This window comes from Ylistrum balloti, unplaced genomic scaffold (genome assembly GCF_031769215.1).
Source record: "Ylistrum balloti isolate Yb309-2 unplaced genomic scaffold, AGI_CSIRO_Ybal_v1 Utg369788, whole genome shotgun sequence".
Lineage (NCBI taxonomy): Eukaryota > Metazoa > Mollusca > Bivalvia > Pectinida > Pectinidae > Ylistrum > Ylistrum balloti.
The window spans coordinates 407,390-423,219 of record NW_026781973.1 but is presented as its reverse complement, the minus strand read 5'-3'; the positions used below and the strand labels follow the sequence as shown (position 1 = coordinate 423,219).

The window sequence follows — 15,830 nt, the reverse complement described above, 5'->3', positions numbered from 1 at the left end:
ATGGGTGGGTAGGTTGTTGTGTGGACAGACGGACGGACGGACGAACTGATAGCGGCATGCATAAATGGGTGGGTGAATGGATGGGTGGATTATTCTGATATGTCAGAGTTACTGCCCTTCAGCTATAACGATAAGCTTGACAGCAGGTGGGGCCGAGAATATGTCGATGAATGGATTGACTTGCGGGCGGGTGAGAGAACGGACGAATGGACGGATTGATCGCATATTCCACATACCGATTTTATATCAGTATGACTTTCGAATTACTTGCCTTCTAGCCTACCTAGTAATGTACAAAAGTACAATGTCAGTGTGGGCACTTGTAGAGGTATACTTAGTCGTCCGATCTTATCTTTAGGGTCAAAAGACGCCACGTTTGTAAGAACATACAATTTATTTCTTAACAAGAAATGTTGACGGATTTATTTATTCTAAACTTTATGCGGCACCGTCCAATTTTATGTTGTTATCTCTCCCGAAATCCTTTTGATTTATTGCTTGTTCAATCAATACAGCTAATACATGCCTAAACATTAGGGATTGGCGCTGTGTCATTGGAAGGGAGGACCTGTCAGTCCGGCAGGGATGATAATAGTACGGTGGGCTGAATTATGAGTCAATACAGAAATTGATTTGTAAACATTTTTGTACTGTGATGCATCCTGAATCACATGTAAAGCTAATATATTAAACACGCAATTACCTACTTGATCTGAAATTCACGAAATGACGTATGACAAAGGAACCGCCGAATGGAAGAAAACAATACCAAACATTCTGATTTCCCTGAGTTACTTCCCTTCGTTTCACTCCATCAGTATCAGATGGTAAATCGATTAGTGTGATATTACAGCTAAAGCTGACAACTATACACACGTCATGTCAACTGACTATAATTACACAGTATACCTATTTTGAAAAAGAATTGCCAACAGGAATGTTTGGAGACCAGATTTTACCAATGAAAATAGTTTTGGACGAAAAAAATATCAATGGTAATTTTGGGCGAAAGCGTTTTTTGTCAATAAAACAATTTTGTGAGAGAAAAAATTGTCGATGGAAATATTGTAAAAAAAAGTTTTTTTATAAATGGAAAATTAGTGCGAAATCATTTCGTTGAAAAGTCAATAAAAGTTTTGGATGGAAAAACGTTTGTCAATGGAAATATTCTGAGCGAAAGATTTTTTCAATGGAAATTTTTGACGAAAAGAATATGTCAGTGGAAATGTTTGACGAAATGAATATCAGTGGAAATTTTGGGAGAAAATTGTCAATGAAGATACATATGTAAACTGATTTTCCAACAAAATTTAATACTATTCTATCAAGGTCACTAGTTTCGGCTTCCAATAAATCGCTAGTGATAGTTACTATACCTTTATGTAAAGGGGAGTGTAGCTGTGATTGGGAAATCTCGATGATAGGTAAATTAGGGACATGAGAATTTCGGGCTAAGTTTAAATACACGTGTATCAAGTTCTCAGGTCCCTGTGCTGAGACGATTGCTCGTTCTTTTACCTGTAAGGTGTGACACTATGATTACCTAGATTTGTCGCCTGTAAATTTATGTTCCCCCATAAAAGCAGGGCAGCATAGGTAGCATTCTTCTCGGAATTGTTATCAACATTTAAGTCAATTTGAGCTTACCTGCTCGGGTAGACTACACACTGCAAAGGTTGTCCACACCATCACATCTTCCAAGGACTGTTCACTCCTACCTTAGAAACAGGATATTTATATAAACAGCTAACATTGTGAACCATCATGAACCATCATCCCAAACAAGACAGAGATCCAAACGGCATCAACATCCACGTACAGGTGAGGTCAACCGCAGTTATAGAAAACAATAGATAACATAGATAAAGTATATTTTATCAAAGTTTCGAACATTTAAGAAATATAAAATGTACATTGATGAGATACGCATATAGCATGTAAAAATAATACATATAGTAATGTCTGGTCTGGTTAAATGCACGACATACTACATGTATTTAACATTTTCATTCTCAATACAGGAATTAAAATTTTCACAAAACATTTACTTCAGACATATCTACAGAGAAATATATGGTGTGTGGCGTTACCAATCATTAACATTTTTAGAATCATGGCAGTTTTATATTATAAAAATAAATTATAAGATTGAGAATACTAGAACCACTACTATCTAAAACCAATAGCATCATTATAATGTTTCTTGTTTTAGCAGTACTGGGCGTCACTTTTTTATATATGATATCAGATTATCAGTAATAACTGGATTCATAGATTTAGACATAGCAACAGTCGATGTGATTTGGTTCTTCTACATTGTATCAGTTATCGGTATCATAAAAGTTTCAGTCATATATAGTGTCAGAAAAATATATACAAACAGACGCAGTATAGTCAGTAATGGTCTTACTAAACAGAAGTGAACGGTAAGGTTAGCAGTATACTCAGTAATGGTCTTACTAAACATGAGTAAACGGTAAGGTTAGCAGTATACTCATTACTAAACAGTAGTAAACGGTAAGGTTAGCAGTATACTTACTAAACAGGAGTAAATGGTAAGGTTAGCAGTATACTTACTAAACAGGAGTAAACGGTAAGGTTAGCAGTATACTTACTAAACAGGAGTAAACGGTAAGGTTAGCAGTATACTCATTACTAAACAGGAGTAAACGGTGAGGTTAGCAGTATACTTACTAAACAGGAGTAAACGGTAAGGTTAGCAGTATACTTACTAAAAAGGAGTAAACGGTAAGGTTAGCAGTATACTCATTACTAAACAGGAGTAAACGGTGAGGTTAGCAGTATACTTACTAAACAGTAGTAAACGGTAAGGTTAGCAGTATACTCATTAATAAACAGGAGTAAACGGTAAGATTAGCAGTATACTCATTACTAAACAGTAGTAAACGGTAAGGTTAGCATTATACTCAGTAATAGTCTTACTAAACAGGAGTAAACGGTAAGTTTAGCAGTATACTCAGTAATAGTCTTAATAAACAGGAGTAAACGGTAAGGTTAGCAGTATACTCATTACTAAACAGGAGTAAACGGTAAGGTTAGCAGTATACTCATTAATAAATAGGAGTAAACGGTAAGGTTAGCAGTATACTCAGTAATAGTCTTACTAAACAGAAGTAAACGGTAAGGTTAGCAGTATACTCATTACTAAACAGGAGTAAACGGTAAGGTTAGCAGTATACTCATTACTAAACAGGAGTAAACGGTAAGGTTAGCAGTATACTCATTACTAAACGGAGTAAACGGTAAGGTTAGCAGTATACTCATTACTAAACAGGAGTAAACGGTAAGGTTAGCAGTATACTCAGTAATAGTCCTACTAAACATGAGTTAACGGTAAGGTTAGGAGTATGTTTCAGGTGGTGGATAAATGATTAAATACACACAGTACTACCAACTAAAATGATCTTTTTTAAAGCGTGTTTGCGAGAGTTTACGGTCATTCTGTTAGACTGTTAGCTGTTTAACATGAGAGTTGATACAAATGTGAGTTAGCGAGTTTGTATCAACTGTGTTAGCGAGAGTTCATACAAATGTGAGTTAGCGAGAGGTGACACAAATGTGAGTTAGCGAGTCTGTGTCAACTGTGTTAGCGAGAGTTGATACAAATGTGAGTTAGCGCGTTTGTATCAACTGTGTTAGCGAGAGTTGATACAAATGTGAGTTAGCGCGTTTGTATCAACTGTGTTAGCGCGTTTGTATCAACTGTGTTAGAGAGATTGATACAAATGTGAGTTAGCGAGTATCAACTGTGTTAGCGAGAGATGATACAAATGTGAGTTAGGGAGTTTGTATCAACTGTGTTAGCGAGATTGTATCAACTGTGGTGGCGAGTTTGAATCAACTGTGTTGGCGAGATTGTATCAACTGTGTTAGCGAGATTGTATCAACTGTGTTAGCGAGAGTTGATACAAATGTGAGTTAGCGAGTCTGTGTCAACTGTGTTAACGAGAGTTGATACAAATGTGAGTTAGCGAGTTTGTATCAACTGTGTTAGCGAGAGTTCATACAAATGTGAGTTAGCGAGAGGTGACACAAATGTGAGTTAGCGAGTCTGTGTCAACTGTGTTAGCGAGAGATGATACAAATGTGAGTTAGCGAGTCTGTGTCAACTGTGTTAACGAGAGTTGATACAAATGTGAGTTAGCGAGTTTGTATCAACTGTGTTAGCGAGAGTTGATACAAATGTGAGTTAGCGAGTTTGTATCAACTGTGTTAGCGAGAGTTGATACAAATGTGAGTTAGCGCGTTTGTATCAACTGTGTTAACGAGAGTTGATACAAATGTGAGTTAGCGAGTCGGTGTCAACTGTGTTAACGAGAGTTGATACAAATGTGAGTTAGCGAGTTTGTATCAACTGTGTTAACGAGAGTTGATACAAATGTGCGTTAGCGAGTCTGTGTCAACTGTGTTAACGAGAGTTGATACAAATGTGAGTTAGCGAGTTTGTATCAACTGTGTTAGCGAGAGTTGATACAAATGTGAGTTAGCGCGTTTGTATCAACTGTGTTAGCGAGTATACAAATGTGTGTGTTCAACTGTGTTAGCGAGATTGTACAACTGTGTTAGCGAGAGTTGATACAAATGTGAGTTAGCGCGTTTGTATCATCTGTGTTAGCGAGAGATGATACAAATGTGAGTTAGCGCGTTTGTATCAACTGTGTTAGCGAGAGTTGATACAAATGTGAGTTAGCGAGTTTGTATCAACTGTGTTAGCGAGAGTTGATACAAATGTGAGTTAGCGCGTTTGTATCAACTGTGTTAACGAGAGTTGATACAAATGTGCGTTAGCGAGTCTGTGTCAACTGTGTTAGCGAGAGTTGATACAAATGTGAGTTAGCGCGTTTGTATCAACTGTGTTAGCGAGAGTTGATACAAATGTGAGTTAGCGAGTTTGTATCAACTGTGTTAGCGAGAGTTGATACAAATGTGAGTTAGCGCGTTTGTATCAACTGTGTTAGCGAGAGTTGATACAAATGTGAGTTAGCGAGTTTGTATCAACTGTGTTAGCGAGAGTTGATACAAATGTGAGTTAGCGCGTTTGTATCAACTGTGTTAGCGAGATTGTATCAACTGTGTTAGCGAGAGTTGATACAACTGTGTTAGCGCGTTTGTATCAACTGTGTTAACGAGAGTTGATACAAATGTGCGTTAGTTTGTATCAACTGTGTTAGCGAGAGTTGATACAAATGTGAGTTAGCGCGTTTGTATCAACTGTGTTAGCGAGAGTTGATACAAATGTGAGTTAGCGCGTTTGTATCAACTGTGTTAGCGAGAGTTGATACAAATGTGAGTTAGCGATAGCGAGAGTTGTATCGAGTTTGTATCAACTGTGTTAGCGAGAGTTGATACAACTGTGTTAGCGAGATTGTTTCAACTGTGTTAGCGAGAGTTGATACAAATGTGAGTTAGCGCGTTTGTATCAACTGTGTTAGCGAGAGTTGATACAAATGTGAGTTAGCGAGTTTGTATCAACTGTGTTAGCGAGAGATGATACAAATGTGAGTTAGCGAGTCTGTGCCAACTATGATAACGAGAGTTGATACAAATGTGAGTTAGCGAGATTGTATCAACTGTGTTAGCGAGAGTTAATAGAAATGTGAGTAAGCAAGATTGTACCAACTGTGTTAGCGAGAGATGATACAAATGTGAGTTAGGGAGTTTGTATCAACTGTGTTAGCGAGATTGTATCAACTGTGTTAGCGAGAGTTGATACAAATGTGAGTTAGCGCGTTTGTATCAACTGTGTTAACGAGAGTTGATACAAATGTGAGTTAGCGCGTTTGTATCATCTGTGTTAGCGAGAGATGATACAAATGTGAGTAAGGGATTTTGTATCAACTGTGTTAGCGAGATTGTATCAACTGTGTTAGCGAGATTGTATCAACTGTGTTAGCGAGAGTTGATACAATTGTGTTAGCGAGATTGTATCAACTGTGTTAGCGAGAGATGATACAAATGTGCGTTAGCGAGTCTGTGTCAACTGTGTTAACGAGAGTTGATACAAATGTGTTAGCGAGATTGTATCAACTGTGTTAGCGAGATTGTATCAACTGTGTTGGCGAGTTTGTATCAACTGTGTTAGCGAGAGTTGTATCACCTGTGTTAGTGAGAGTTGATACCACTGTGAGTTAGCGTGATTGTATCAACTGTGTTAGCGAGAGTTGATACAAATGTGAGTTAGCGAGATTGTATCAACTGTAACAGTGAGAGGTTATACGTCTGTGATAGGTAGTTTATTTACAATATATCTGTACTCCGCTATTTACAATGCCCTATCATTTTACATGTTTCCTACCCGGGACACTGTGGAAAGGCGAGAGAGTTAGCGGCAGGACTATTGCTTCGTGTGCACTCTCTGCCTGATACATGAAAAGTACGTGCATTTATATCCGCCCAAACAATATACACCACCTACACACCAAAAATCACCATTCAGCTCTCCGATACCCACAACTGAAGTCAAACAAAACCCCGAATGAAGTTTATATCGTAAATATACAGCTCTCAATCAACATAAGTACAGACCACTCAACAATCTTACAAACTATTAACTCACTCAGTCGCCTACAGTAGATATCCGATTAAACCAACCCTTACACATGTTAGCGAGCGTCTAGAAACTTAAGTGTACATAAGTATGTTTAGTAAGCGTATCGTAAACATCCACTGTAATAAAGCTATCTGTACGTAAATGTTGATTCATCCTATTTTTTTCTTATTTTATTATTATAAAATGATAGCAGAAATATTGACATACGCTTAAAATGTACGTCTAATTAACATTATCATGTATAGGCTGTATTGTGTCTTCCTCTTTACATACATGTAACAGTTCTGATCGATTATGTATATAATAGTCATCCTGTACGACGTCTTTTGATACTACTTATCTTGTTTAGATAATTTGTATAATTCAAAATGAAGAAAGAAAATATCGACATGTCAACAGAATCTTTATTCAAACTAAAATAGGGAATAAACATCGTCAAAATAAAGACGTAAAGACTCATGAAAAAGGAGAATAAGACCAGGTGTTTCGGAAGGATAAGTGTCTTCTGCTTCACTGTCGACTTATGATAAATTAAAAGCAAGACAGAAATACTTATATCAACATAATCTGAATTCAAACTGAAATTCGATGACACGAGTGCAAAATAAGAACAAAAGATGGATTCACATGGAGACATCTGAAATGATACAAGAGAATAAGACCATTTATTCCCGAAGAGTAAGTGTCTTCTGCTTCATCGTCGAAAACATGCGAGCCTTGGTCACTCCAAATAAATCAGATTACGTTCTCAGGTGAGAATAAGGAAAGAGCAACGGAGCCACCAGGCACACAAATACATAGAACTTCATGTCCAACACGGAAATAGAATGTGTAGCAATGATGTCGTTGTCACGACTGATTCCTAAGGTTTGTCAAAGTAGCTGATCTTGCAAATTGCTTTCTATATATTTATTTTGATTTGAGATATGTTTTAGGTACACTGCAATGTAACATGCTTTGTCTGTGTAAACTAAACGTGATGAATCCACTGTAAGTAAGCTTTATGGAAGATTTACGTAAATGTGATATCATTAGCGATATATTGGTGCTCTTTTCTAGGCTGACTTTGAAGATGTGTTTGCGGAAAGCGATGGAACCCAGAGTTTCGACTGTGTCTGGGAAACCTCACAGCAATGCTTTTCATGCAGTAAGAACTGTTGCTATAACTTCCTGGCTGTTTTCTGTGGACTCTGTGCAGCCTTTTTCTGGGGATTCCAGTTCGCGTGTGTGGCGTTTGAACATGTCTGGTGTTTGACTCCTGCGTTGAAACTCTTTGTCATCAACTGTAGCGCCTTGCAGAAGTGTGTCGGAAATCTCGTTGGTTGTATTCTCGCGCCACTTTGCGAGACTTGTGGTCTCATGTTTTCCAACATCTCCATCCAGCACAGTGGAAGCAAAGGGTGACAATATCGTTGTTCACTCAATGAGGACAGTCAATAAAACTAGTGTTCCTAAATTATGTGTTTACAAACTTATACGTTCACAAGTTACACTAAACACGACTTTGTCTGTCTTTTATAAAGTCTAGGTTAAAGAGTGATTGCTGTTGTTTCCAGATGATTGCAAACACGACACACAAATTAGAGTTAGATACTGTCGAGCTAAGGAATGAATAAAACTGCATTATGTTTCGTCATTGAAGGACTTGTCACTGATGTCAAACTCTAGACAGGGAGGTGCATTAGTACCATAATTCAGATATTTAGTAATGATAGAACAGAATACTTGTATCTAAACAGGACTTACCAGGTTACAAAATATTCATTCATGCAACGTCAATATAAATCATGCAAACATGGACAGAGAAAACGCAATACCTTCAACTTCGATTCTATACGAAGGACGATTCTCTCTCTCCAAAACATATAACATGATGTAGACATTCATTATGTTACACGCCTATAACACTTGTATATCTGGATTCCATTAAGTAGGTTTAATACTCTCTTTCAAGCCAGATAAAAAACAACAACAACAACACTGAAGAAAGTACTTCGTATCTTGCAAATGTAAACTCTCTGTTGTCTCACACGTGACTTGTCGTTGATATCCTAGATACGCTGTTATTGTTAACAATCTATCGAAAAATAAATACATTTAAGTCTGGTTAAATACAATGTGTGCGTTTTATTAGCAGAAAATCTTCCGTTTGTTTCACTTGGTTTGGTTTCCTAAGAAACATTAAAATACATAACATGAGATAGGATGATAACATAGATCAATGCATGTAATACGTCATATATATTGTTTTGATTGAATAGGAAATATTTCACAATAACTTTTGCACGTTATTCAACAGAAGATAAAATTTACTTAATGACTTTCGCAGCAATCCGATAGAATCTTAGGTACATAATGTATACATAGATTTTCTCAGTAATAGAAATGTAGAACTTTCTCTCTTATCATGAACCTTTGTACATTAGAATAGGTAATGGGGTTCGTCCTATATAGATCTTACAAAAACCCTTAGTGTTTTCTATACATGTATTCTTTAAGGACCTCATATGATGAAAAGGAAAACATCGGTATATTACACGGTGAGTGATACCAAAGCTTTCTAATTTATGACCAGCCTGTTATCATGTGTAATTGTTTCGAAAATTCATTAACTCCATATCGTTTATTAAAATTATTCAATTACCAATTGTGTCTTTACTGAAAAAGAAGACCCCCACCACTGCCTGATATATTTCAGGCACGGTAATGGCGATAGCCAAAGTTTCCCAAACACCTCTCACCCAAGGTAGCACCTTGCAAGCGAGCCTCCTCACAACACACAACTCAACACGTATGTTGTCTTCTGATATTTAGACTGTCGTATTAACGTGATAAATATTGCATTACAGAATCCTTTTCTTGTAAAGAGACAAGATCGTGTATTCAAAACCTTCACAATAGATAGAAACATATATCCGCTATATCACGTAGGTTAATATAATGTGAAACTCGTGTTGCTAGTTTACAGAACACATGTGCCGAGACAGAAATTACAAGACGACTCTACAATGTTATCAACACATTCAAAATCAAAATTATAAAACTCCTGGTAAGCTTTTGAGGGCACACGCACCAACTTTTAAATTCACAAATCAATAAATGGAAGTCATTTATCAATATAAGTATACTGGTCTCTTGTCCGAACGTGTTTGGTGAATTGTTGCAAACCTGGTATGGGATTATAATCATGATAAAGGACAATTTTCATTATATTTCAGCAAATATTGGCAAGCAATCGGATTGAACATCTAGCTTATGTCTATATAAAAGTTCTCTCCATCCTATAATACATTTTTACACTTATATCCGACAATAAAATGGAACAGCCTGCAGTTTGTTCACAGTATAACATTGATTAAGCCATCATGATATTTAGATCTGATGCTAACACATTAATCATCCACATGACACCGATTGCTTTACTTGTCAGATTCCTACTGTGTGTAATATCTTTAATCACTAAGATATTCTGATATGAATCTAACCGTAACAAATATCTTTAGTATTGTGACGTGGCCCTAGTCAACGATGACGTCACGGATACCAGTCTACATTTTACAGGTAAGATCCTCATACGGGGCGTTCAGAAGGTCCATCGCGCTAAAATTTTACCAGTAACATGATATTGACATACTACATTATTACATAATTATACAAGTCCTTCTGTTATTTAATACGTGAATAAGATACATACCCTGAAATAATATATCTTACCTGTGGTCATCATTTGCAAATCAACACACCTGTTGTCTACATCATAATAAAGATGGACACGATAGGGCTTTCGGTTTGGGGATATGTTTTTTTCAAGTGTGACGTCATAACTTCCCTGCTTATTATGGCGTTACCAAAGCTAAACAAACCTCAAATTAGATTTTATATCGATCTAATAGAAAGCTGTTTTTCCGAATGCCTGCAAAAATGATGTGATAAACAGAACATTAAATTCCTTTCCTTTCATGTGTGTTATGTAAAGGTGAGACTCATTTCTGAAATCTCACATAAAATTGAAACTTCTGTCGGACCTGTTATTTAGAGCATGTGATACAATCAAAAGTCTTCGGCGTGGCACAGTGACCAATTTCTAATGATAAACACATTCACAGATTGTAAGGCTGAAAAATTTTAATGTACAAAGAAAATAACGAATTCATTTAAGAAAGGTTAATTTATCTCTCGGTATATCTAACTCCTCTAGCCATATAGAATTCATTACTCTTATAAAACAAAGAAATGTTATAGAGGCCATAAAGAGCACGAAAGGGTCATAAGGACTGGCAGATTGAGAAGGGAACACTGTCCTGTTAACTACACGTCTGAAGATTTCTACTGGCTTTTTAATTTAAAGCTTGGCAAGGTTCCATCGTACAGAATGAATTTATGAAGTGACTTTAACCAAACGTTTCTCAAAGTAATATCTAAACTGTTGTTCTCTCAACTCAACTTCAACACGGATGGCTTCAAAACAGTAATAGTACACAAAATACATGTAACCAGGATGGTTACGGTCGGTATGTCATTCGTCATAGTGAAGTAATTTCAAAAGTTAATGACTATTTACTCTGCTTGGAAGTGTTTGTTGTTTGTTGTTGGATGTTTTACAAATGTGTCAAAGCTGAAAAACACGGAAAATATTTGTGTGTGTTTACTCGTTCCGAACACTCAGAATATACAAAAGCCCTTCTATTCCATCCGTGTAACAGTGTTATGTATGTCTGCCCCCATCGACTGTCAAGCTTATAGCTATACCATCTGACAGAGTAAAACTAAGGGCAGTAACTCTGATTTGGGAGATCAGAATGGAATGTCTCGATGTTTGTGAAATACATTTAAAAAATCTGAAATACAGTTTGCCTCCATTGCCTGTGGACCCTTAATAGTGTTACTTTCATAAAACGATATCTATTCTTGCCTTCTGCGATCCTGGTGTTAAATCAACACTTCAAGATTTGCATGACAGGTGTGTTATTGTGTCTACAGATAAGGCGTTCAATAAGTTGATCCTTGTATGCAAACAATAAAACATTTACTGTATGCAAATAAGAAGTAAGCTTGCGCGATAAATTAAATAAAAAGAAATTTATTGACCATCTCCATCCTACAGACCCAACAAACATGTACAGCTTTCCACGAAGCTGTATGATAAGCGTGATGATTTCCATTTCCCTATTGTGAATTTTCTATTTCTGGATAGCAACACCCCCGCATTCCCAACCTTAGGTGTTTACATATCGCAGATTCAATGTTTAAGGACCTATTTTCATCATCATGATTGTAATCATTCGACAATGTGACACTTACTAGAATGTGAGTTTGGGTTATTATTATGTTGAAGCTTATTTAGATAATATATCGTTTATCTTTAAGACTAGTTATGTCACAGATGTAATAGGTACGACATTCCGACCACAGGACATTTTTTTGATGTATATGAAATACTCACACCCCCTCCCGTCTCTCTCCTCCTCATTATGTTTTCACAAATGACAAACAGAATCATGTAGTTTTCAAATTTTGCTACAACTCTTATAATCGGTTGTTGGTTGATTTCCTTGTGAGCTCACTCCTCTCAACAGAAGTTTCATCGAAGTTTCCATTGTACAAAGGAAACCTTATCGTCGTCTCTGTTGAACTACAAATGAGCGTTGTATATAGAGGTGCAATCGCTTTGATCCGTGATTTCTACGGCGTGTCAAATGTTGATCAATTATATAGTAATTCTTATTGTTTTCATGTTATTTATGTTGTATTGTTATTTATGTTGTATTGTTATTTATGTTGTATTGTTATCTATGTTGTGTATAGATACCATATAAATAGATTAGACATGAATACACTAAGAATGATATCAGTATATACTTTTGAAAGGCTTGATGAGCCGTAGATTTTTTTTCAGTCAGCGGACATAGTTTACATGTGGGAAGGGAGATAAATCAATCTGTTTTTCGAAATTTTGTGTTGTCACATGTGGAAATTGGGCTTACATATGGCATTTAAATAGGAACATGGCGTCCTTACATGTTTAAAAAAAACATCAATAAACAAAACTGTCGTAATGTACGTTATGATAAGAATTTATACGTCAACTTGATGTTCTTTTGAAATGATCACATGAATTAGATAGAAATCACGAAATTTATTGAATTACGGGGCTAGTTCACCTCCCCATCAAGATTTTGACATAAAGTTCGATCACTTTTCCTCATCAGTCGCTTCCTAGGTTTAACATTCAGGGTGTTAGCATCACTGACGACTCCTTGAAGGACGAAACAGCTGTGTGATACACTTTAATTCATTGTTTGGCTTTACTCTATCTGATTATTTTTTTGTATCGCAAGATGTGATTCAGTTGTGAGCTTTTTGTACAGTCCTGTATACTTATGGGTGGCAAACCTCTCTTCTGTGGTATCTCCCATTCTGTCAGTTACAAGTTTAACTGCTGTATTTTAGAATGAAAGTAAGAATTAAGTTGTGATACAGGCATGCTAGTCAGTCAATTACAATATTAACGATATGGAACGGTCTGTTATAACACCAAAAGTGAGCTAACAGGTAACCATACACTGTTAGAGCCAAGAAACATATCAGGGACTCATTGCTTAAACCTCACATAAAATAGGGGAAAAGAAAACGATTTTAACCAAATCGATATAAATATGAAATGTGGTCGAATAGATGTGTTTTTTTATTGGAAGGATTGGAGGGTCCATATCTGGTATGCAAATTGAAACTCATGCGTAGGTCATATATCATTTTTGCCATCATTATTTTGGATATATATGACGTCATTGATAATGTGGCGATAGACTGGCGCAACTAATTTCATAAAAAAATCACCATGAAATTAACAGCACATTAATCTGTGATTTTATTGGTTTAATAACCATGTTTTACAATAATTGGTCTCGGTTGATATCAGTATCAGTTAACAAGAAGATATTCAGGTCAGTAAGTGTATGTAAGCATTCCTACATTTGATGTTGTACAACAGTTAATGCTCGTTGACGTAAGAAACACAGCGGACAAGTTCGTACGCAATAAATAATAAATACAAAACTTTATTGACGTCCTAAATAAACAGGGTATAAGGCAATGGTTGATTGTTATATCTATGTTTTAGAGGACAATGATTTATCTTTTATTGTATTGTATCACCTTCAAGCTGTGTCTTAAAATACAAAAGTGTTTTATGATACAGAATATCATCAACAATGACGGTTCTGAAAACCGTCTTATAACACAAAAGTGTCTTATGATACAAAATATTATCAACAATGACGGTTCTGAAAACCGTCTTATAACACAAAAGTGTCTTATGATACAAAATATTATCAACAATGACGGTTCTGAAAACCGTCTTATAACACAAAAGTGTCTTATGATACAAAATATTATCAACAATGACGGTTCTGAAAACCGTCTTATAACACAAAAGTGTCTTATGATACAAAATATTATCAAGAATGACGGTTCTGAAAACCGTCTTTTATCACAAAAGTGTCTTATGATACAAAATATTATCAACAATGACGGTTCTGAAAACCGTCTTATAACACAAAAGTGTCTTATGACACAGAATATTATCAATAATGACGGTTCTGAAAACCGTCTTATAACACAAAAGTGTCTTATGATACAAAATATTATCAACAATGACGGTTCTGAAAACCGTCTTATAACACAAAAGTGTCTTATGATACAAAATATTATCAACAATGACGGTTCTGAAAACCGTCTTATAACACAAAAGTGTCTTATGATACAAAATATTATCAACAATGACGGTTTTAAAAACCGTCTTGAACACAAAAGTGTCTTATGATACAAAATATTATCAACAATGACGGTTCTGAAAACCGTCTTATAACACAAAAGTGTCTTATGAGCCGAACTATTATCAACAATGACGGTTCTGAAAACGTAAATACATTTTATGGATAAAACTGTTTTATAAATTTAGAAATCCAAACGAAATCGACTCAACCTTTTATCAAATACAATTAATGTACCATTGATGAAACACATTATACTTTATATGTGGTCTATTTCTATCCAGATTAATAACATGACGTCATCAGTAGAGCTAGACCAATCAAATGCCATTTATAGATAGGGACAAACACAATATCATTTGAAGACCTTGATCTTAATATGGTCACTTTTTTAACCAATCAGGATAGAGATCTGAAATCGTCTATATGTCTGTTTCCATATATTTTACTGTTAATTCATATAATACGTTTAGTACATTACAATTACTGAACAGTTCTAGATAAAAAAAAAAGGGGGGGCGTGGTTTACTGTAGCTGTTATTGTATTGTCTAAGGCATTGGTAACGTGTACATTCCCAGATGTCGGTTACAGCCTGAAGTAGAATAAACAAAATTACACATTATACCTGAAAGTACTGACGAAAATGTCATTCCATTTTTACATGAGAATCGACTTCGCACAGCTATACAGCAGATTTTCCAGAACAAGTGATAAATAGAAAATGAGAATCGGTAAGACTCGTAAGAAAGATTTGGTAGAAATTGATGCCAAAGCCAAATTGGGTGGTGAACAAGCTCCAAAATGATAAAACGCGAAACACCAGTGATACTATATAATAACGAACTTGTTTCTATTCAACCTTTGATGAATCTAAACACGTTACATACATTTTAGTCATGGTGTGTATTGACTTTTCTTTAATGTAGACTGTCGTTTAAACTTTGGTGATATAATATCAATCTGACACCATGATACATGTTTATTGAGAATCGATAACGTATTTGGTAAAAAAACGTCCAGAAACCCACTGATATCATGAACGTGAAAACTTGAAATACAAATTATTTTTCAGATATTTTAGATAAATAACGATAAAAAATCTAAAGAGGCATGGCGTGTAACCTCCCGCTTCTACCTCGGTGTGACCAACAAGTACCTGTTACCTTAATAAGCTGATATGTATATAGATACAATGTAATGCGTACCCCCAGATAAACACCTGTCCATCTACCCCATTATGTAACTGAGAAAAAAAACCTCATCACCGAGCATGTGCCTGTAGTTCTTCGGCCGATTTTATCTTTTTTTTTTTAATTTTTAACTGGAAACACTTCAATTGCAAGTGTTGCACGTTAAAAACAAGGTTTCAATACCTTCCACTTGTGTTTTCACCTCACTCTCAAGAAAGGTATTGAGAGTTTTAAATCTGAAGAACCTCGAGTGTTGTTAGGCTATCACAGATATTTTATTACTGCAATCAAACAAC

General features: G+C 35.8%; 1 protein-coding gene across 1 annotated transcript; it reads left to right on the top strand.

Moving 5' to 3' along the window:
• Window positions 1-1,764: 1,764 nt before the first annotated feature.
• LOC132544258 (caveolin-3-like) lies at window positions 1,765-7,975 on the top strand. The gene is made up of 2 exons (XM_060207829.1): window positions 1,765-1,821; window positions 7,631-7,975. Exons 1-2 carry the CDS (start codon window positions 1,765-1,767, stop codon window positions 7,973-7,975), a joined length of 402 nt encoding a protein of 133 aa, XP_060063812.1.
• Window positions 7,976-15,830: the final 7,855 nt, after the last annotated feature.

What these genes read in the sequence shown, in the direction of transcription:
- LOC132544258 (XM_060207829.1), top strand. Translation starts at nt 1,765, where the DNA reads ATGAACCATCATCCCAAACAAGACAGAGATCCAAACGGCATCAACATC. An exon ending in GCATCAACATCCACGTACAG is followed by an intron (nt 1,822 to 7,630) that starts GTGAGGTCAACC and finishes GCTCTTTTCTAG; the next exon opens with GCTGACTTTGAAGATGTGTT.